This window comes from Acanthochromis polyacanthus, chromosome 7 (genome assembly GCF_021347895.1).
Source record: "Acanthochromis polyacanthus isolate Apoly-LR-REF ecotype Palm Island chromosome 7, KAUST_Apoly_ChrSc, whole genome shotgun sequence".
In the NCBI taxonomy this organism is placed as follows: domain Eukaryota; kingdom Metazoa; phylum Chordata; class Actinopteri; family Pomacentridae; genus Acanthochromis; species Acanthochromis polyacanthus.
Window position 1 is genome coordinate 36290921 of NC_067119.1, and position 24710 is coordinate 36315630.

Below are 24710 nucleotides of genomic sequence, written 5' to 3' on the forward strand. Positions count from 1 at the left end.
TGGCGCTATATAAATAAAATTGAATTGAATTGAACTGAAGTAATTTTGGAAAATGGCTGGATGTCAGCTCTTAAATATATTCTTATGAGCTATTTTTGTTGTTATCATTATATTTGTACAAACAAATGTACCTTACCAGGCATTAAAATGAACAAGAATTTGAAGAAAACAAGTGTGGTCTAATAATTTTTTCCAAGACTGTGATCCATATGTATTCTTTTATAGTTTTGATGTCTTCACTATTAATCTACAATGTACAAAACAATTAAATAAAAAACGGCTGTCCAGACTGGTAGTGTAGATACACAGAATTCAAATTAAGGGACTCAAATTCAAATATTTATTGCATTTTTTAAGGTTGAGCAATTCAAATTCAGACATGAAGTATTTACATTCACTTTCTAGTGGCACATAATTCTGTCCAGAGCTATGTAACTAAGAGTTGGCATCATCGGGCAGCTTCAGGGACACCTGAAAGCAAGATAAAGAGTCTTCAGAATTTTTGAACTACTAATAGTGGGACAGGATTTACTGTGGAACGGAAAACTTTCTGTGCTTGGCTTGTTAAAGATTTGGATCTCTAGAGCAGTGGTTCTCAACCCTGTTCCTCAGGACCCCATGTCCTGCATGTTTTAAATGTTTCCCTCTTCCAACACACCTGATTCAAATGATCAGCTCGTCATCAAACCTCTGCAGAAGCCTGATGACGAGCTGATCATTTGAGTCAGGTGTGTTGGAGCAGGGAAGCATCTAAAACAGGGGTGTCAAACTCAGTTCCTGGAGGGCCACTATCCTGCATGTTTTAGATGTTTCCCTCTTCCAACACACCTGATTCAAATGATCAGCTTATCATGAAGCTCAGCAGAAGCCTGATAACGAGCTGATCATTTGAATCAGCTGTGTTGGAAGAGGGAAACATCTAAAACATGCAGGATAGTGGCCCTCCAAGAACGGATCTTGACACCCCTGATCTAAAACATGCAGGACATGGGGTCCTGAGGAACAGGGTTGAGAACCACTGCTCTAGAGTGTAAAAAGAGCTGAAAGAGCATTAACATGAAGAGCGAAGCAATCACACTACTGAGCCTAGCCTATTTGCCTTTGGGTCTATCCGGGCTTCCGTCGTGTTGTCATTTTTACCCGGAAAAAAAATCCCTTATCCATGTGACGTCAGTCGGTGCCCTAAAAAAATGGCGGAGTCGGAGGAGGAGGTGGACGTCTTGGTCCAAAGAGTTGTCAAAGACATCAGTAACGCGTTCAAGAGGAATCCCAACATGTGAGTATGGTTGATTGTGGATGGAGCAGAAAGACTGCAGCGTCACTTTTCACATCCAGCGAAACCGAAACCAAGCAACGCTACAAAGCAGATTTTCGGCTTGGGCTGGGACTATTACCTGGAAACCGAAGCGTCCATAGAAAGTTTATGCCTTAGCCAGCTAGCTTAGCGGTTTGTTTTTTTAAAAAAATTTCTGGTAAAAGGTCAGGTTTCAAAGAGACGTTTCGGAGAATACCAATTCTTTGTTCAATAACCAAAATATAGAAATCTGTCTGTTGTTTCTTTTACTTCCCTCGCTAGCATCTTAACATGGTATATAGAATAGCTGTTATAACCACACATGCTGCACCGGCCAGTAACGTTAGCTCAGAATTTGTGGGATTAATTTGTTTTCGCACACATGAGAACGTTTCAATTTGAAGTCTTGTTAGCTATTATTACGCAGGGCTACCGCGTTTTAAGGAACACAAACTGTCAGATGGAGCCCTGCGCTCACCCATTAGCTTTGCAACAGCATTAAGGTAAATTCGTTGTCAGACGTGGAATACACAACATTGCCTTTTTATCAGTCTGTTACAGTAATGCCTTTCTGTCATTTAGTCATTGGTCACTTTTATGCTATTGTTCTTTACACCTTAGTGGATAGAACATCAAGTGACATGAATGTACAATAACACCCAAATAAACAAAGATTTTAAAAAAAAAACACATAAATGATCACATCTTAATCGATGTCATCAATGTTGTTCAGGGTTGTATCTTTTTTTTAAATGTTTTTTTTAAACTTTGGTTCAGTAGAACATGTGTTTTTCTGAAGTATCAACATGTAATTGTTGCATCATGATGCCTGTTATTTCTGGTTCTGGTCATTGCTTAGCTGCAGTCAGCAATAGAATTTTAGACAATGACGGTGGCGTCCAGCTCAGTTACATGTGAATGTTTCCAAAAACCCAACACTGCAATAGTCTTGGAATTGTTGAAATGATTGCAGAACAAAAATGTGGCTTGTAATTGTGCAGAATTTTGATGCTGTACCACAGCAGCAGAGCTGCCAGATAATGAACATCACCCAGGCTCTTTACATCTGTTTTCTTCAGTCCTGCTCTCTGTGCTCACAACTGCCAGTAAAGCTGTGCTTACTTGCATATATTTCCATTTCTACTGACAGACAACAGAACTGGTATGAGATAGGGATTGAAATACAGCTTATTAAGGCTACATGATAACGCTGGAATACAAAATTTATAAGCTTGACATCGTCTGGAGAAGTCACTATACACAGAAAGTAGACACAATTTTGATACTGATATGATATTTGGGACCAAAGGTCTACAATTTTACTAGATCAAAAAAAAATTATACAAGCGGTCCAAGACAGCTTGAAGAAGCACAGAAAACAAGAAAGTGTCATACAGACATCAATACTAACTCAGCTTAATTTACAGAACAATGTATACATAATACTGTTGATCCAGTGTGTTTTACAGCACAACCAGAGGTCAGAACAAAACAAAAATACAGTGACAAAATGCAAAGCAATAAAAGAAAGCAGCAAATTAACAGATGCAGACTCAGTTTTTCCAACTCGGTTTTCTTTTTAGCAACTATTTTTCTGTTGATTAATCTATTGACTATTGTACTGATTAGTCGATTATTCTAGACAATCAATTTCTTGCAAAAAAAGGGGGTATGACCATTTTGTTTCAGTTCATTTCAGTTTAAGTGCCATGATATGCAAGCGGCATGGAAATATTTACATTTTAAGGTGTAAATCTGTGGACTCCAACATGATTTTTTTAAAAAAAGACAACAAATAGGGGCTCATGTTTTGGGTCAGAGTTGCAACTCCTGAAAGAAATCTAAATTTCTATCAAGCCCCTTAACAAACTCAACATTTTACTTTGTATTAACCCCATAGCAAAGCAGCGACTGTCTCTGTTTTACTGATTCCGGGTTTATCCGTAACCGCAATTTAAAGTACTGCACGTCTTTGAAAGCAACACAACTATGGCAAGAAGTAGAGAGAACATAAAAATATCTTTGGTGTGGTATGATAAACATATACTACCATGAATCATTAAATAAATGACATAATTTATTTATTTTTTTATCTTGTTGAGGTTGTTGCTGCAGTCTCCAAACTGCTCTGAGACAGGATAAAGAAACTGAGTTTTGCTAAAACATAGAGTTGCAGGAGGATTCTATAATTCTACAATTTCATTTAGCAGACGCTTTTGTCCAAAGCGACGTACAACACAAGCAAGAATTCAGACATAAGGAAAAACCTGTAGAAAGTGCTTCAAGTGCGATTGGTCAAAGGTGTTGCCATCAAGTTGCAGAAGAATTGACAACCCCCCACCCCCACCCCCCACCCCCCTTTTTTTTTTCTTTTTTTTTTTTTTTAAACTTTGTCAGCGCTAAGTAAATGCTGGATTTTGGACCACCTGACTTATTCTACCCCTAAGGTGGAGTCAGATTAAGTGCCAAGGTGTTCTCTAAACAATGAGTCTTCAATTGTCTTTTAAAAGTAGAAAGGGACTCAGCAGAACGCTCAGAGTTTGGTAGATTGTTCCACCATTTGGGAACAACAGAGGAGAAGAGTCTGGCTAGAGATATCGAGGGTTTTGGACCACCTGACTTATTCTACCCCTAAGGTGGAGTCAGATTAAAGCTGCTGTCCGGAGTTTCCGTTTGTTTTCAATTTATGTATCATTTTTTAACAAAGCTTAAATGTGTTAGTCTAGTTCGATACTATAATATAAAGTTAGTATAACGCAATATGAAAATTTATTCCTGAGCTCCGCCTTCCTCTCGTAGACCCCCATGTTATTCCAAAAAGCGCCAGTCGCTGCCGACCAATCAAGTTCGAGCTTCAGCTTTGTCATGCTGTCAATCAACGGTTACGCGCACAGCAAGCAAGCCCATGCAGAGGTGGGCGAGCTACGCACTACGCAACCGCGCGCACATTTGTTTTGCTTATGGAGGAGAGAGCATCAGGGATCAGCAACTTCCAGAAAGGTTACCAATCCCACGGCTTGTCAGGCCAAGAGACTGCAGGACGTTCTTTGGCTCGGGGTGCTCGCGTCGCTCCCCGACCACCGCCTGACGGCTTCGTTTAGATGCCCGACCTCTGGAGGAAGATGTTGGGGCGTCTGGGACATGCTCTTCGTCAGAGGAGTCGTGCAATTCTAAACTCTAGATGGAAATAAAACAATGTAACACATATACACGCGTAAATGCACTAAGTTTGATAAACAACGTCATCGAGAGGGATACACGAGTGTAATCACATATTGAAACTTTACTCGTTCGTCCTAGCAGGTTCATGTTATTTTGGTATTAGGACAAGTTAGACTCAATACAGCATTCTAACGTAATTCCTTTATTATTTAGTAAATGTAGAAGAGTGGAAAACAGCAAAACAGGCAAGATGCTGCAGCACTCTGGGCACTCCTCATGTACTGCGCGCGTGCACAAATAAAGGGGCGAAATCAGGGGGAGGGAGGGTGGGACCAACAGTGTTTTGGGAGACGCTGCGATTCAAACTCCGGACAGCAGCTTTACGTGCCTAGGTGTTCTCTGAACAGTTGAGTCTTCAATTGTCTCTTAAAAGTAGAAAGGGACTCGGCAGAATGCACAGAGTTTGGTAGTTTGTTCCACCATTTGGGAACAACAGTGGAGAAGAGTCTAGCTAGAGATTTGGAGCCGTGCTGGGCTGGAAGCACCAGGCGTCTCTCACATGCAGAGCGAAGTGGGCGTGAAGGGGAGTAGACCTGGATCAGGGAATCCAGGTAGGCTGGGGCTGTTCTTGTAAATGTTTTGTAAGCCAGGAGGAGAGTTTTGAATTTGATTCTGGCTGCAACTGGAAGCCAGTGAAGGGAGATGAACAGGGGAGTGACATGAGCTCTTTTGGGCTGGTTGAAGACCAGATGTGCTGCTGCATTATGGATCATCTGTAGAGGTTTGACTGTACATGCAGGGAGACCTGCCAGAAGAGAGTTGCAATAGTCAATGCGTGACATCACAAGAGCCTGAACCAGAAGTTGCGTGGCGTGTTGGGTCAGGAAGTATCTGATCTTCCTGATGTTGTAAAGGGCATAACGACAAGATCGAGAAACTGAGGCCACGTGAACCTTAAAGGTCAGCTGGTCATCAATCATGACACCCAGGTTTCTGGCTGAGTGGGGATATGAGGGCATGGTTAGCTTTGTCTGATTGATTTAGTGGCCACATTACCATAGTGAATGGACTCCATGGGCTTTTACATGTGATTTAGCAAAAGGGAGCAGTGTACTAGTTAAATGCTACCTAAATTCTGTGGCATGAATAATGGCTGAAATTTATTCTCATCCAGCTGTAGAAAATGTTGCGCTTTTAGAGTTTTCATGTCTTAAACATAGTTATTAAGGTGAGGGAATTTGTTTTTATAATTCTTGTCTTGAAGGAGGTAGATCTGTGCATATTCTTATGCAGGTTCTACTGGACAGAAACATGTAGTGAATTATTGTAAATGAGAATTAGGCTGCCTGTGTATTTTAGCTCACAGAGGCCATAAATAACTACACACGTGGACAAAATTGTTGGTACCCCTCAGTTAAAGAAGGAAAAACCCACAATTCTCACTGAAATCACTTGAAACTCACAAAAGTAACAATAAATAAAAATTTATTGAAAATTAAATAATCAAAATCAGCCATCACTTTTGAATTGTTGATTAACATAATTATTTAAAAAAACAAACTAATGAAATAGGGCTGGACAAAAATGATGGTACCCATAACTTAATATTTTGTTGCACAACCTTTTGAGGCAATCACTGCAATTAAACGATTTCTGTATTTATCAATGAGCGTTCTGCAGCTGTCAACAGGTATTTTGGCCCACTCCTCATGAGCAAACAGCTCCAGTTGTCTCAGGTTTGATGGGTGTCTTCTCCAAATGGCATGTCTCAGCTCCTTCCACATATGTTCAATGGGATTCAGATCTGGGCTCATAGAAGGCCACTTTAGAATAGTCCAACGCTTTTCTCTCAGCCATTCTTGGGTGTTTTTGGCTGTGTGTTTTGGATCGTTGTCCTGTTGGAAGACCCATGACCTGCGACTGAGACCAAGCTTTCTGACACTAGGCAGCACATTTCTCTCCAGAATGCCTTGATAGTCTTCAGATTTCATCGTACCTTGCACACTTTCAAGACACCCTGTGCCAGATGCAGCAAAGCAGCCCCAAAACATTACTGAGCCTCCTCCATGTTTCACCGTAGCGACAGTGTTCTTTTCTTCGTATGCTTGGTTTTTGAGTCTATGAACATAGAGTTGATGTGCCTTACCAAAAAGCTCCAGTTTGGTCTCATCTGTCCAAAGGACATTCTCCCAGAAGCTTTGTGGCTTGTCAACATGCATTTTTGCAAATTCCAGTCTCACTTTTTTATGAGTTTTTTTCAGCAGTGGTGTCGTCTCCCATGAAGTCCACTTTGGCTCAAACAACGACGAATGGTGCGATCTGACACTGATGTACCTTGGCCTTGGAGTTCACCTTTAATTTCTTTGGAGGTTGCTCTGGGCTCTTTGGATACAATTCCAACGATCCGTCTCTTCAATTTGTCATCAATTTTCCTCTTGCGGCCACGTCCAGGGAGGTTGGCTACTGTCCCGTGGGTCTTGAACTTCTGAATAATATGAGCCACTGTTGTCACAGGAACTTCAAGCTGTTTAGAGATGGTCTTATAGCCTTTACCTTTAAGATGTTTGTCTATCATTTTTTTTCGGATGTCCTGGACAATTCTCTCCTTCGCTTTCTGTTGTCCATGTTCAGTGTGGTACACACCTTTTCACCAAACAGCAGGGTGACTACTTGTCTCCCTTTAAATAGGCAGACTGACTGATTATGAGTTTGGAAACACCTGTGATGTCAATTAAATGACACACCTGAGTTAATCATGTCACTCTGGTCAAATAGTTTTCAATCTTTTATAGAGGTACCATCATTTTTGTCCAGGCCTGTTTCATTAGTTTGTTTTTTTTAATAATTATGTTAATCAACAATTCAAAAGTAATGGCTGTTTTTGATTATTTAATTTTCAATAAATTTTTATTTATTGTTACTTTTGTGAGTTTCAAGTGATTTCAGTGAGAATTGTGGGTTTTTCCTTCTTTAACTGAGGGGTACCAACAATTTTGTCCACGTGTGTATTATAAGCATTTCTGCTAATTGTGTTGTTGCCCTTGCAGAAGCACAGTGGTGTGAAACAAGTTGCATATGTAGTAGAAGCATAACCTGCACAAAAAAACACTTTTAAGCCTTATGTTAGGGGGAAAAAAATCACCAAACTTTACAAGCGTTGTTTTTTTTTTTTTTTAATCAGATTTGACTGAGGATTGTAGACCTGCAATTTCTGTGTACCACTGACCACTTGAATTACACGTTTGTTATGAATCAGAGGGTACCTGCAAAAATGTACAAGCAACATGAATCATAACATATTTGTCAGAACTACTCTGATTAGAAACCAGAATTTGTGTTAAAAAATTGCCACCTGAATGCTGTTTGGAGGGCAGATGATGCTTATGGAAACTGTGTTAGTTTAGAATTGCGGAGATGATCAGACTATTTACAGATGAAATAATACTAATTTTGAGGTGATAAACTTTGTCTTTCAAGAGCCGTTGTTAATCATTATATTCTAGCAGGAGCTTGAACTGGAAAAAGTGATAGGACCTACCACATGAAAACACTTGGCAATAATGCAGTAAGATTACAGCATTCCACTTCTTTGTGATGATATCAGAAAAATATTGTATTCTGGTATTTTTTTTTTTTTTATAGCTGACTGTTATTTACTCAGGAAAGCCTTATACTGAGAAATAATATCTGTAATATACTCCTCTTTCCTTTCTGCGCTGCTTTCTGAATGCTTTCCTTTCTTCTTTGACATTATTGTTGTAAAGCTGCTGTGAGGCCTAAGACAAAAACCAAACAGCTTTGTGGTTTTAATGGGTGGGACAGTGTTAAGGGTGGTTGAAACAGTACTGTTAAAAGTTGAGACACGTGTCCTTTTGCTCACACAAGATGTTTCAGACTGAAATGCTTGTGGTGAGCATCAGCACATGCATTTGAGGAGGCCTCAAGAACAGTGAAACTCAACAAAAGCTGGGCTGTGGCTGATTGACTTTCAGATACTGTAGCCTGGAATACAGAGTAGGACTAAGTTATTATTATTAAATTACTTGCTGGTTTTCTGACAGATTTAGCCATTTTACTTGTGATATCATTTTAAAAATTCAAACTGTGGTTCTATTTTCCTCATGTAATGGTTTATTACATGCTTGGGCACTACTATATAAGATACCATCAGAATATTAGCTGCTCTTAATACTAATACAAAATGAAAACTCTAAGACATGAGTTGCTTCTAATTGTATAAGGCTGATTTGCTGAGTCATTTCCTCTCTGAACCCCCCCCCCCTCCATCACTCCTCTACTGTTCTTTAATTACAGACTAGAAAATTGCCAAAAATACTTAAAAAAATAAAAGAAATTCTAATTAGAAAGTAATAGGATCGTTCTGGAGACCATCTCTGGCATTGGAGTAGGTAGGTCATTCGTTTATGGCTCAGGAACAGCACTGAAATAATTTCTACAATGCCTATGGAAAAATTTTTAACTCCTATTGGAAGTTTTCTCCTTTCACTGTTTTCCAGTATTGAATTGTGGCCAATTTTAATTTGTTTGTATTTTTTGACAAGAATTTTCAAAAGAAGACTTGTTTAAGTTGAAGTGAAAAAAAGATTTCAAAATGAATCGATCTGAATATTCGTCATCAGTTGAGGCCGAATATCAGGAGCCCAGTAATTGCTATTTGGGCAGGCCCTATTAAACAGGATGGATTAATTCCATCTGTGCTGAATACTGTACTAGCGCTGTATGCAGTTGCCTTTGGCCACCCCTGATTTGTGAGCATGACTGTCACGTAAAGAGGACAGCGTGAATTCGTAGAACAGAGCAAATGAAACCTTTGCTCAGGCGCCCTGCATAACTCATACACTAAACTGCAACCTTTCTGATTTGCTAATTGTTTTTCTGAAATTGATTAATTGTTCAATCCCAAGACAGGACCAGTTCTAATGGCTCTGAGACTCGGCTGTCTCCAAAGAAATCAAGATATTCCTAAGAATATGAATATACCACAAGAAAAGCCACATGATGTGTTTTCAGAATGATTTTTTAAAAAGTCCATATAAAGCAATTTAATTCCACTCTTAGCCCTCATTCTTGCTGTCTGCTCCCTTAGTGATGAGATTGGTGTGATTCCATGTCCAGAGGCCCGCTGCAACCGCAGTCCCATTGTGTTGGTGGAAAACAAGCTGGGTGTTGAGAGCTGGTGTGTCAAGTTTCTGCTGCCATATGTCCACAACAAGTTGCTGCTCTACCGCCAACGCAAACACTGGCTCGACAGGGAAGGTAACTGAATGTCTTCATTAGTAAATTATTTCAGGAGGCAGACTATATTTGTTTTTAGGTTTTGTCTCTTGCAACTATTTATCTTCTGGGCCAGAACATATTTGTACAATTGTTGTAAACCACAACCATAATCATGAAGAAGATGCAGACAGTATAAATATTGCTGTAGTTTGTACAAGTTTATTCAAGTTTCATAATGTTTCCTGCAGCTGGTGCACAGTGTAGTGCTTGTTACACATAGAAGCCTTGGGTCCCTGAAGTCACCTTGACAATGAAATGGATTTTAGCAATTCTTTATGCACCCTACTGCCTGTATTTCTGTTTTATATTTGTCTGTCATTATGGACAAATTATGTCCGTAGTGACAGATTTGTTTTCAGAATTTCAGAAGATTAAATCCGATTTTATTGAAGTGCCATTTTTTATTTATTTTTTTGTATTCAACAGGCATGTCATTTGGTCGCGGATCTGCGAAAATTCGCGTATCGAGGTATCAATTTTGAGACCCAACGTGAATTGCCCAAATTCGATGAGAAAAAAAAGGGTGTAAGGGGTATAGGGTTGGCTCGCACGTAGTTGTCAACAGTGCGCTGGCAAAAGCACGAGTTGGAAACAACGATTGGAGAGCATTATCGAAAGTTAGATGTAGCTGGGAAAGCGAGGTGCATGGTGTGCGACGTTGACACAAAATACAGCGACAGAGGATGCCAAGCGCTGATGGACCACATGAAAACGAAAAATCATGCCAGGAAATTGTACGAAAAGCGCTCTAACCACCAAATGCCCAGCAATTTTTTTCACCCGGCGGAGGGAAGAGACGCGACAACAGGACCAAACATACGGGATCAGTAGTGTGTACTTGCAACCATAGACATAATAAAGAGTAGACGCCGCTCGGGCTGCTGCGCAGCGAGAAATACGGCCGCCCTCTTGGTCCGGTCAGCCGCTCCACTCAGCGCTGTTTGACAGCGCATTTAATCCATCTTAACTCTGAATATTAAACTGATTTTCACGCATTTTTATTTTTTGCTGCAAATGTCATACATGTAGCTATGATACAGGCCAAATGGTTCAGCGTATTTTAATATTCATAGCGGGATTAACAGTAATAGAATATTCTGATATTAAGCTCGACTGTAGACAGGTATTTTGCAAACACTGTGAAGGCACACACACGCACACACACTAATATATGTTAGAGAAGCAGATAATGGCAGTAAAGCCAATTAGTCTATTTTAATAATTTGAAGAGACAATATATGATTACGCTATATATACATATATAAACAAAATACTGACTAATGAACACATATTTCTATATAAAACAATAGAAGTTATATATCAGAGAAAATGAATATATATAAATCATAGATGGAGTATTAATATAATCAATATATCAGAGAAAATTATTAGTTATATAAATCATATATAGACTATCAATATAATTCTTACATATATATCAGAAAATGATAATATATATATATTGTTTTGTATAGAAATGTGTTCATTAGTCAGTATTTTGTTTATATATGTATATATAGCGTATTCGTATATTGTCTCTTCAAATTATCAAAATAATTGACTTTACTGCCATTATCTGCTTCTCTAACATATATTAGTGTATGCGTGTGTGTGTTTACAGTGTTTGCAAAATACCTGTCTACAGTCGAGCTTAATATCAGAATATTCTATTACCTGTTATTATTATTATTATTATTATTATCTATTATTCCCGCTATGAATAGTAAAATACGCTGAACCATTTGTCCTGTATCATAGCTACATGTATGACGTTTGCAGCAAAAAATAAAAAAAACGCGTGAAAATCAGTTTAATATTCAGAGTTAGATGGATTAAATGCGCTGTCAAACAGCGCTGAGTGGAGCGGCTGACCGGACCAAGATGGCGACCCCACCGCTCGTCAGCCCCAATGGACAGTGGCGGTCGATGCGGCGTCTACTCTTTATTATGTCTATGCTTGCAACAACCCAGTGGCATTGCCCCACAAGTTCCTCAACAGAAGAGGCTCACTCCCATGGTCAATCGGAAAGCACACATAGTGATGACTTCATGTGGCTCATTCAAATTTGAATCCAGTATAAATATTTGGTTTCATCACATTAGCATGACTTTGTGCTGTTTTGGGGGGGTGCCTAGAAGGTCCCATACCGACATTTTTTTAAGCCTTCATGTTTAAAGAATTCTAGGTGTCAGAGTTCACCAGAATGCACCATTTCAGCCTTTAAATTTCAAAGGTTTCTTGCATGGGAGGGGGGCCCCGCCCCACTCACAAACCCTCCCCCCAGCTCGGTCGCTCTGCTCCCTCGCTTCCAAGGATTCACTTATTTGGTAATTTCCCAATGACATGCCTGATTCAATAATTTAAGTTTTATGCATTTTTAATCATACATGAATGCTGTATCCTGGTGATATATTTTTCTTATGAATGACTGTTACTCTAAATTTTCTGGCAGCCCCTGATCTCTTTTTAATCTGAGTAATTCAAGATTGACAGATCTTGCCACATTTGTTTTCGATTGGTTTACCAAGTGAGGCCAGTGATTGAATAAGTGGTCTGAAATGGGTCATGAAATTAATTTTTGAATGATTGAAGTGATTAGTCAAGGAGCTCCCAATTTTACCAATATATTGTTACATTGCTGCTCCAAGTAGAAAATCAGATTGGTGTTCATGTTTGTGTTTCTCTCAGCTTTAGTGGATATCACCTGCACTCTGTTGCTGCTCAACCCAGACTTTACCACCGCATGGAATGTCAGGTACAGGCCAGCTGCACACAACAAAATAATACATTCGCATGAATGTCAGCTATTTATTGCCCATGCCCTTGATGATGAACATCTTCTAACAAACTGAGACAAAATACTTCAAGCTGAACATAGTGAGACTGGTACTTTGGCTACTTGCTATGAAACCTCTATGGATAAACATATGATCATTGCTTAACATGTGACAGTGGCCAAAGCATGCTATGCTCACCTTAGCATGTAGTCTCCTGTCTAGATCTTTTGTAAAGCAGGACTCATTGTTGTTACAGAAAGGAACTGTTGCAGTGTGGGGTTCTTAACCCAGAGAAGGACCTCTACCTGGGCCAGCTGGCCCTCACCAAATTCCCCAAGAGCCCAGAGACGTGGATACACAGGTAAAAAATAACTGAAGAGCACCTTATTCTTCTATAAATGCTGTCACTTTCACAAATCCACACTTGCTATAATGTTCTAACCAATTTATTTAGAGTGTACAACAGAAGTCAGTGGACCCCTTTGGGATGCAGACAAGGACTTTTTTTGATAGTTGACTAATCTGTCGCTTATTGAAACAAATAATCAACCCTGAGGCCTTTGAATTACACTGAATGTGAAACTGAATATTCTTACTGAATGGCTCTTTAGTTTTTTCATAGCTTGAATTTATTTTAGGTATTTGCTAGCTAACAATAAAGACAGCAAAGATGTTGGTTGTATGCTTTTGTAATACTCACATATTTCAGGGATGTGATTTTTCCGCGAATTCGCGGAATTCCGCTTTTTGTCAGGGATGGGAATTTACCGCGGATCTGCGGATTTCCGCCGATTTCATTTAAAGTTTGAACACTTTATTGTCGCTGATACTCCCACGCGATGGTAACGACGTTAACGACGATTGTAAACGGACCAGCGATTGGAAGTTGCCCTGCCGCCGCCGCCGCCGCGCACCCCCCCCCCCCCCCCCCCCAACAACTTTCTGCTAGAATCAGAACTTGCTGATCCCATCCCTGATATTTGTGTTTATGTGAATTGCAGCGAACTGCAGTTTCCAATGCTCAACTTTACTAAATTTTGATGAAAACTTGGTTGGAACCTCAGAAAAACACTCTCACATGCACACCCTGAATAGCAAGCTGGTAAACAGACAAATCTGCTAAAAACACACTGGGTTTTTTGAAGGTCCACCGCAATGACCAGTAGGCTACACCACTGCAGCCAAGTGTCTTTTTTGAATAAGTGGTTTTAGTGTGGTTTTACAACAGTCTGATGGCATTAAGGTATGCCTAGTAATAATGTAGCGAGAATATAGTTCTAAAACTGGACTAAGGTTGTTGACTCGATGGAGCCAAGAGTGTTGAATGTCACTAGTGAGTGTTAGAACCATTGTACCTGGGTCAAGCCAAACTGCCTGGCAGTAACTGTTGTTTAAAAGACTTCTACTCTGTGCTTCAGCCCGGTGAAGGTCAACTTAAACCTGGCAGGCTACAAGGATTGCAACACACTGTTGGTAGCCGTGGTTATTATTGTTTTTGCTTCATCGATTTTCTTCTAGTTCCTCTAAGTGGTGATGTGCAATGAACTTATGACCCCAGACAGTCAGAAGGTGCTCTGTGCTTGTATATTATCACATTACTTTGCGATACACTTCAGTCAGGTATTGCCTTCATGGAAGAGCATTCCAAGTTGGCATGTTAAACATACAAGACAATGTCACAAAGTAATAACCAAATAATTTAAACAAATGAATTTGTAAGCAAGTAATTTGGCCATTGACTTTATTTGTTGCACCCCTAATGTTAAATTGTTTGTAATTGTTACTAATATCTGCATTATTTTTAATCTGACAAGCTGAATGTTTGATCGCATAAACAAACAAAAAACCTTCTGTAAATAATGTTTGCTGTAGAGTCCTGTTAGTCAAATGGTCACAGCAGTTTAATTCCAGTTGGAAAAGAGTGTTTCATGTAATACTGTCTCCCTCTGTTTTGTCTTATCATCTTGTGAGCCAGTATTTTAGTATATCCACTATAACAGAGACAGTGTAAAGTAATTATGATCACTGCTGCAACTGTGTTCCCTCTATTTCTGAGCTGATCACTTTGTGAATCATTTTCCATCATAAAGACACAGAATCAATTTGTCAGTTCCTCTACCAGTTCTTTTCAATGTGGAGCCACTAGACGCAGCCCATAGGTCCAAAATGGAGAAAGTTCTGCTGTCATTCTGAAACCATGTTCATTCACTGAGACTCATTTGAAAATACAGCTGTGCAATTTAGTTTCAATAATCACAGGTTTGATATGGTTTTAAAAATAAGTGATATTGCAAAAGGATACTTATGTTTTTTTTACTGTACAAAGCAGTAGCTACACACTCAGTTATTGAAGTTATCTTATCTAACCTACCAGACAATGTCTTCCTGCAGGCGCTGGGTGCTGCAGCAGAATTTGGATCAGTTCCATGCTGTGAGCTACAATAAGATTCAGGAGCAGCAGGGTGAAGCAGAGCAGCCAAATGCAGAGAGCAGCCGACAGCTCAGTGACCATCTGACCAGGACTCTCCACCAAGAGATGAGGGTATGCTCTGATGCTGCCTGCCGCTATCCCAGCAACTACAATGCCTGGTCCCACCGCATCTGGGTGCTGCAGCACATGGCCAAAGGCAATGGCAAAGTAAGAATCTTTATGTACATAGTGTCTATATGCACAGGGTGGGCCGTAAGTTTCCATACATAGGAAAAATAAACATTTTATGTTGGAAAATTTAAATTCACTCACAAAATACAACAGCTGTGGTCCATCATAAACACTCATGAGAAAGTTTGATGAACACTTTCTACATCACTAAAACTGATCATTCAAGTTGCTGTATATATAATTTTGACCCAGCAGACTCTATCAGAAAGGCCTATCATAAATTAACATGAAACCCAAAATGCATGATTGCTTTATCTGATAAAACACGTGTTTTAATGATTTGACCATGATATACATTGTTTTTACAAGTATACATACGTTTGTGTTCACACCTGTATTTATGTAGTTAGCTCAAATCCCGTAGATTCATAAATTTATCAAAAAATCCTGTGATAAAACAGATGGCTTGCCAGTGTTGGGAAAAGACTGCACCATGGTACAATCAGTCATTTCTTGTGGTACTGCAATGAAGTTGAAATTTATTGCAATAAAAGTCCTATTTGTTATTTGCATTCTTTTTTCTATCAGGATAGAAATGCAGCCACCACTGCTTTTGTATTTTTTTGGAGAAAGAATATTAACAGTAATGTGTTTTTATTTATTATTACATTTATTACAACTTTTATGCTCAAATACAAGTTTTTCCAAATATGACTTTATGTTAAAATACATTCACTGGCGTTCTTGTTTTGTTGTGCTATTACGAATCAGAGATTTTTAGATGTTATTGATACTGACTGTCATATTTAAGGGGTTGTGATATTCCTCTTCTATTGTTGTTGAAGAAATCTATCGGCCAAAAAGAAGTATAATTCCACCTGTTAACCTTTACTGCTTGTATATTGATCATGTGTCAGTATCAAAAATAGAAACTTGATGTACTGAGTGAAAAAAAATAAAAAATCAACACCCTATTGCAATCAGTCTGTTTAGTAAATGTCGTGAGTCCTCGGTATTAGTTTCCTCTTCTTCATGAGCACTTGTGTGACCATGTTTCCTGGCAGGTTTTCCATGATGAGTTGTCTTCTATGCGCCTGTGGGTGTCCATGCATGTGTCGGACCACAGTGGCTTTCACTACCGCCAGTTCCTGCTCAAGGAGCTGATCACTGAGCACTACCAGACTTCAGCTTTGGCCACTGTCAACGGTTCATCCCAGCACTGGTCCCGCACAGTACCCAGTAGCGGTCCCCACCAGCACAGCTGCAGTCAGACTAATGGGGAGCTGTCAGGAGCAGAGGCAGCCAATGAGGATGACAGACAACTGAGCTTCACCACAGTCCTTCAGCTTTTTCAACAAGAGATGGAACTGTGCTCAGATCTGATTCAGTCCTTTCCTGGACACGAAACGCTCTGGAGTCACAGGTGAGCCCACAGAGCTAAACATGTTCATTTTGCAGTGATGTATTATAATACTTCTCTTCAAAATATTTAGTAAATAAATTGTGAAAATCATTATTGCATAAAGTAGACTCATAGTTCAGATCTTCCGGTTAAACTAAAAATGTGTTTTTCCCAGGGAACAGGAATCTTTTGAGAAACTCAAGTCCCCTACCTGTATTTTTATCTTAAGGGGGAGCTTTACCTTCAAATATGATAGATTTGGGTGAAAAAGTCAAATTTTAAAAAAGATGATTATCATATACCTAAACATGTATTCTTTCTCCTGATGAATTGTTGTTGTTTTTTTTGATTGCTTATATAATTAGTCATCATCAATCATAAACTTTAAGTGCCGATTTCTCAAAACTTGATTTTCGGAAACACATAAACTGCCCCTTAATTTATCTTCTTACGCTTTTGACCAAAACTTCCCATTTTTGGCATGCTAGTAGTATAGGCTATGTAGAATGCACCCATTTTTTTGATAACCTCATTCTATGCTGACTTATGTACGAAAATATTTGTAGTAATTGTTTGGTTTCATTACCATGGTAACCACAGTGAAATATGACAAAATGCCTAATAGGTGCACAGGTCCATACTTAAAGTACTATGTGGTGCATTGGTATCATTTTATGTTAAATATTGCATGAGATTTTGCTTGGGGCAAATACGAAGTGTTATTTCGGGTTCCATAATTCAACAGTATTTAATTTGAATAGAGTTGTTCAAAATGAAACAAATTTGGTTTCACAGTAAAGTTGGTGTTTAGAGGTCTCTAAAAATGTACAGGTTGCATACCTTATCTTAAAAAGTTTGTGCAATATGAAACTTTCAACATTGGTCATTTTTAGTACTCGGCCGGGTGAAGCTCCCCCTTAACAATCAGGGTATAAATTAAATTCTGTGGGGAAAATGTTACCTCCCAAAAGCATTGGAGGAACTTTTACCACTGGCAAAGTTCCTGTTCATAAATTCGTGGGAAGTTGGAACTCCTGGATCTTTTGGTGAAAAAGCACATCACATTTTTAGTGTACTGTAGCATTTAGTATACATTGTACAGACATTTTACAAGTATGTCCTGATGCCAAGAGGTTTATATTAACTGCTCTACTTTTGCTGCTGTTGTAAGGTTTAATGGGTTTCCAGATTTGTATGATTTTGCTCTTTGCATTTGCAGAAAGCAGTGATGTAATCAAACTAAGTGCATTTACAAAATTGCTGTCTAAGTGCAATTCTGAGGTATTTGTACTTGATTATCTCCTTGCTGCTTTTTCGTTTACTCTATACAATTGTTGACCTAAATTAAGACTTTGTAACGCACAAGGCACATCATCTGTAAAGTATAATGCACTGTTTACGGGAAAATCTTTCTTTTCTGACAGTTCAAACAGTATTTTCAAGACCCAAGTGCAAAAATCCAACAGTGCAGTAAAAATATTGCAGCCTGTTTAAATAGGTTGAAATGTATTTGTTAATTTATATTTCCACACCTGCCAGGCGACATGTCTTCTACTTGTTGAACCAGTGGAAGAGGGAGCATCAGTGCAGTAGCAGAGGAGACAGCAACTCCCTTCACCTCAGTGACTGTGATCCAGGCATGCCAGAGGCCAGCCCTCAAAGCTATGCAGGCCGGGAGGAGAGTGTGAATGGGCAGAGCCATGCTAGTGAACCTATGGAGCTAGACAGGGTGTCCTTGCCAAACCCGCATGACAGCAAGCGACTGAAGAGAGGCGTCCTGCTGCCCGGCACCCCCACCCTGACCTCTGAGCACAGCTTTGTTAACAGTATTTTGGACAGCTGCTGTAACCCCGAGCAGAGACGCTTCGCCGTGGCGTACAAGAAGTGGTTAGACACCGTTATTGGCCTGCGGTCTTGAGAAAGAGAACAGTTGGCTCCATTCTTTCTCAACACTCAAGTTGCCTTTAGTCTTAGTTTTAGGATCAACTTACCTTTCTATAGTACTGAGTTAAATTAATCGTACTTTAAATGCAGTGGTGACTTCAGAAACCAGTCATGGGGCAGCCTATTTACTGTTCTATCCTCTTGACAGTAGGTAGAGAGGATGAGGATCTTTTCCCTCACAAATATCTGGATTCTCTTGAGCTTCATCTGAGCCAGTTCCCTTCAGAATGGAAATCTCCCCACTGTGCGTCTGTTAGTAGATTGTTTTCTTATTTCAGGTGTTTCAATGCCGAAGATGGAATTCCCACATTTTATTTTATTGCCAGCAGGTGTTCATCTGCACCCCTTACTTATTTTTTGTTCAAATTTTTCAGCAGAGAATTTAAATGAAGCTGCCACAGATGCAAGAACAATGTCAGAGGTGAGAGCAGAATAGATTTTACACTCTGTTAGACTTATTAAATTACAATTGTTGGACAAGAGTGGACAAGAAATTCTGAAATACAGTATAAAAGAATGAATAAGATGTAACATGGTTTGATACATTCTTAGAACTTATTCCCTCCTTTTTACAAATCTAATATCTATGGTAGCAACCACTCTTTAAAGAAAAGTTACATGTACAAGTGTCAGAAAAATGCAATTATGAAATAAAGCTATATTTTTAAAAGGGCTTTGAGTAATATAACTATAATGAAAGGAAAAATTTTATTCTATAAAATTGTTGCTATCAAAGTCAGCAAATATATTTTAAAATAAAACGTTATGTTTTAATTATCTGTACTTTATTATTAGCCCTCTGAATTCCAAGCAGTGTCTGGGCATCTTATGCTCCTGTCATATTTTTAAGTTCTGCACCTCAGTTGTAACGGCACAACCAGAGCTGAAACTAGAGAAAACTCAGAAATGTCTTTTGTGCTGTTTGACCTAATTAGAACATACAGCATACGTACATTTGTTACACCCTGTACATTTTGTACATTTATCGTATTGTGCAAGTATGCTTTATTGTCTTCTCGGCCTCTAATTTGTTTCTATCCTTGTTTCCTCTCTGCTCTGTTTAAGCAGTCTGCAGTTTACCTGAAAACTCTCAAAGTGCAGAAATTTCTTTTATAGGAATCTGATGCGAACAGTTTATTTCTGGAGAATCTTTAATTGATGATTTTAGAATGAAGTGTTGTTTTTTTTTTTGTGTGTGTGTGTGAAATATCCCAATCTTAAGCATAGGTTTGGTAAATGTTCCCAGTATCACACCTGATATGTTCAAGGACCGTAGGAAAGGAATCCATTTTTAAACTAACACTAAAGGCAATAAGGTATTTTAAGTCTTGGCCCTTTTAGAGCTAATTATATCAATTTGGAATTAAAAATGAATGACCATTACACTGATTAAATTGTCTTGAAAGACTTTCTATAACCTATGTTTATGCCACTTTTGATGAATGTCTTAAAATTCAGTCAGCCTTCCTTGGTTAATAGTAGGTTTGAAGCACAGCCAGACTCTTTTTTTTTTTTTTTTTTTTTTTTTTTTTTTTTTTTCTTCTTGATGGTTTATTAGATTTCCATTCTGAAGGTGGTAACGTTTCTTTAAACCATGCCATTTTCTCTTTCTCTTTTCTTTTCCTGATCCTTTGCTACTTCCCGGTTGGGTTCTATATGATTTTAGTAGTAAATCTATTCAGTATGTTCTAAGTATGTAGCTGAGTGAAATGTTACAGCAACAGAAAGCTCTGTGAACAAGTCAAACTTAGGAGTCTTCATGCAGCCTGAAGCGCTTAAATAGATGCGCAGAGAAATATCAGCTTTACTACTTCAGCAGCACAGATGTTTGACGTTGAAAGACAGATTGCTGGGGAATTGAGTTCCCTAAATATTAACTGGTGCTACAAACTGATGTTACTACAACTACTTTATGTGTTACAGGTGTATCGTGTATAACAGGTCAAAAATTAAGAACACTATGAATTATGTAATGATATTAATCGGTTATTGTTTTGTGTAGTGTCATTGCTAAACAACTACATGACAAATGCTTTTTTTAAGTAGCAGCTATGTTGCCCTATAGCTTCCTTTAAGCATTTTAGGGCTAAGACGACTTTACAGACCTTGTTACAATTAAAAGGTGTTTCCCCAAAAGCATCAGAGCCAAGAGATTAGAAATAATCCTGAGGGCTTCCTACACCCTTGTTGGAGGCACCTCGAACACAAGATTTCAAGAATGTTTGGAAGTAAGGCTTCATCTTATATTTGTCCACTACTGACATGACAATATTTGCAATAGATGCATCACAGGAAATGTGATGTAAAGTCAAACACATCCTGCTACAACAAAAAAAACCTCCCACAGTTCTCATGTTCTACGGCTAATCTAGAGGTCTGTCTTATCAAACATAGTTTACTCCGATTTAAGGGTGCTTGAAAACCCTGAGTTTCTAAAAAACAATGTACTCTCAAGGCAGAGTTTGCATAGACATGTAGGTTTCACATGTACAGTGCGAAATGATTGACAGGAGAGAAGAACAGCAGAAAAACACTGAGAAAGAAGACTTGGTTGCAAACAGAAATGCAACAGTGGTGTTTGACAATGTTTTGGCCACATAGAGAATGAAAAATGGGGACAAAATATTCCAACTCTTGTCCAATTGAGCTGACAGTTTCTGACATCAGTCATCCCCTATCCTTAATATGACGTGTACATTTTGTTGAAATTTAAAGGAACCAGCACGCTTCAATTTTAGGATTAATGTGAGAGTGACATCTGACTTGAGCAGGAATGGAATTCATCAAGAGTTACTTTCTTAAACATCCACCTGGTGAAATGTTTTACTGAAGGCAACAAATTGAACACTGTAGCCTGTTTATTGCACAAATTTTGTTTTCATACTGAAATATTCCAAGTATAAAACACTTCTTTGAACACGTTCACACTTATTTTGTGATGGATGTATTTTAAATAGATAAAAGGGCTTCTAGCCAGTTTCTGTAAAATGTTTTTTAGCCCATTTCAGCACAGCAATCACCTGGTCTTAATGCACATATTCATACTAATGTGCAGTATAAATTTAAGAGTGTACTTTCACATAGAAGACAGTTATGACTTTCAAGATCAATCATTTTTGGGTTGACAAACTAGCTAGGTATCAGTATGCCAGCTGCTTTATGTCATTACTGCATAAAAATAGAGCTAACAACAGCAGGGTTACAATTCACATCATGTCTTTGTTAAGGAATAATTTGGAGCACTCTCCTTTAAAGTTACTTGCTGAACCTGCACAGTTCATCCCGTCAGTTATACAAGCGCATCTCATATAAATAGAACATGGTGGAAAAGGTTCAATATTTTCATCAGACCTTGCTCAAAATGAAAAACATACTCTAGGATCAGTACACATGAAATCAATCTGATAATATTCAAAGGATCAACATAGATCAATTACAAGAGGATTTATAATCACAAAAATATCCAAATTCTGAAAAGTTCTTCAGTAGACAAAGCCATGTAGTGCTCCAAACTCTGCTCATAGCCTGCTGTGCTGTGGACCTGATTATTCATGGTGATCAACAACAGCAGATGACGTGGCACCCAAATCATCACTGACTGTGGAAACTTCACACGAGACTGAAAGCAGCTTTGATCCCGTGGCTCTCCACTCTTCTTCCAAACTCTGGGACCTTCATTTCCAAAAGAAATGCAAAATTTACTTTCACCTGAAAGGAAGACTTTGGATCACTTAGCAACACTCCAGTTCTTTCTCTGCTTAGCTCAGGTAAGATGCTTCAGATTTGTTGGATGTTCAGGAGTGACTTGTGACATTTTCAGCCCACTTCCTGGACACGTCTGTTCTGGTGGCTCTGGATGCACTGGTTCCAGCTTCAGTACACTGCTTGTGAATCTCTTCCACATTCTGGAATCTGCTTTTCTTGATCATTCTCTCAGGTCTGCAGTCATCCCTTTTACTTTCTCCTACCATGCTTTTACTTCCAGTTACCTTTCATTAATATGTGAACAGCCAGCCCTTTCAGATGTGCTTCTGAGTCTGACCCTCCTTGTGGAGGGTGTCAGTGATTGTCTTCTGGACAAGTGTCAAGTCAGCAGTATTCTCCATGATTGTGGTTGTTTGTGCTGAACCAGACTGAGAAATGAAAGGCTGTTTGCAGGTATTGTCAGTTAATTAGCTGATTCGACTTCTTGTATCTAGGTGTACTTGATTGACATCTCTGTGGCCCTCTTTGCAGTATTCTTATATTTTGGAAGGGGTGGGTGGGAGCTGTAAGCTGATCTCATCAAAGTTAAAACAAATGAGGGCTTCAAATATTTAAGTATGCATTCTGAGTGTACTATATTCATATAGTAAACTCTCTATATGTATCACTTTGAGCAATGTCTTGTGAAAAATATTGAACCTTTTCCACCATATTATAAGAGGGTGCACTTGCATAGAAAGTGTAGCTCCTCCTGCTATAATCTGTCATCTATTCTGATTAAAATAAATAAGAATGGTATTCTTAAATTTGTGTCTAACAGATCTGTCTGACCTGTGTTCCTCAAAAAACAGAATGGCCTGCAGTTTGAACAGACTTCATCTTTTCTCTAAGGATGTTATGGAATGCTGTTACAAGTTTTTTAGTTCTGTCGATGGTATTCCAGACACGCAAATGAGAAAATACGTGAACTTTCACAGATGATAATGTCTTACCAGTATAGCCATTATTTATATGGGCACAAAAGTATTCACACCGTACACTATGTGGTCACATGTATTCCTTATCACATCAGAAATGTGGCAGGAGCATAAATGTTGAGTCTTTGATGCAGTTTGGGTGTTGTCACCTCCGTATATAGTGGTTTGAGATTCAAAGGAAATTTGGTTTTAGTGACCACTGTGTGCACAGGTTGCATAGACAAAAACGTCCTGGCTCACTTTAAGTCGATCTTCATGTGCTTCCATATAACTCTTAGCTTCTTTTAGAACCTTCAGCGTAAGAGTTGAAGTCTGATGCTTTGTCAGCTTGAATGGCTGTGTAAATGGTCATCGATAATCTTGAAGCTCGTATTATTAATACTATTATTATTATTTTGTGTATTCATCAGGAATAGGTGCATATCAGAACTGTATTGTGGGAGTATTTTAACATACTTGCACATGAGATTTGAATACAAGACTACCTATGCAGAAATGTTTTTAAAGGTTCAACGTGCTTTTCAAAACAGTAATGTAGCATCTGTTTTTTGTTTGTTTTTAAATTGTTATTCATTTGACTTCAGGGGAGGCTATGCCCCCATCATCTCATCAGTTTTCTTATTTATAGAGTGAAAGTAATATATCTTCACTTTCAGTGTTTCATGATCTGCTTACTAAGAAAATAAAGCTTATCTGTTCATACCTACTTCGTGCTGTGATTGGTCAGCAGTGTAAAGGTGAGATAGAGGCCAGGGTTCTACCTTTTCTCTATTTACATATTTCTATTATGTAACGTTGGCCACAGTCAAATTTTTTTTTTTTCCCCAGGGAACACTGTCTGAAAAGGTTTATCCTATTATTTTCATATTTCTCTGATATTGTGTTTCCTCTGTCCACTCTTCTTACCGTGCATTCTCTGACATGGTGATTTCCTTGGGCAAAATAACCTCAATTACTGCAGCTACTTTGATGACACTTCCTGCAGTTATTGGAGTCTGACATACATCAGTACCATCATGACACGGCATAACTCATAGCATGCAGTATCATTTAAATGCTTCGCAATTGTAGCACCCAACAGTAATTTCATTGTTTTTAAGTTGAACAGTAAAGTATGAAGTCCTGAGAGACATGATTGCATGTATGATGAGTAGGGTTATAAAATAAAACATAAGCTCAGTGACTTTGAATGGCATCCAAGAAAAGAAAGTACAAAGCTGCTAGATGTGACTTTGATTTTTTTTTTAAAAACATGAAAATGGTCCTGATGGATATGAAAGTGCATTCTTTGGTCAGACGAGACCAAAACATTTGTTGGGCACAGATGGGGTCCAGCATGTTTGCCACGAACCTGACCAGGGCCACCACGATGTGGGGCATGACATGGGGGGGTGCAGGAGTGTAAAAGGTGTTGCCAAGATAACATTTATAGATGGCACAATGAAAGCCTGTGGATATATCAAATACTGTCTGACAAGATGAGCCCCAGTCTGCAGCAGCTTGACAGAGGATAGATATTCCAGCATAACAACACAAAGCACACTGCCA

General features: G+C 38.8%; 1 protein-coding gene across 1 annotated transcript; it reads left to right on the forward strand.

The window, feature by feature from the left end:
• Nucleotides 1-1144: 1144 nt before the first annotated feature.
• On the forward strand, nt 1145-23864 carry ptar1 (protein prenyltransferase alpha subunit repeat containing 1). Its single transcript, XM_022219956.2, has 7 exons — nt 1145-1276; nt 9564-9733; nt 12444-12510; nt 12789-12893; nt 14924-15170; nt 16199-16557; nt 18076-23864. The coding sequence occupies exons 1-7, from the start codon at nt 1191-1193 to the stop codon at nt 18452-18454; spliced, it is 1413 nt and encodes a 470-aa protein (XP_022075648.1). The 5' UTR covers nt 1145-1190; the 3' UTR covers nt 18455-23864.
• The last annotated feature ends 846 nt before the right edge of the window (nt 23865-24710 follow it).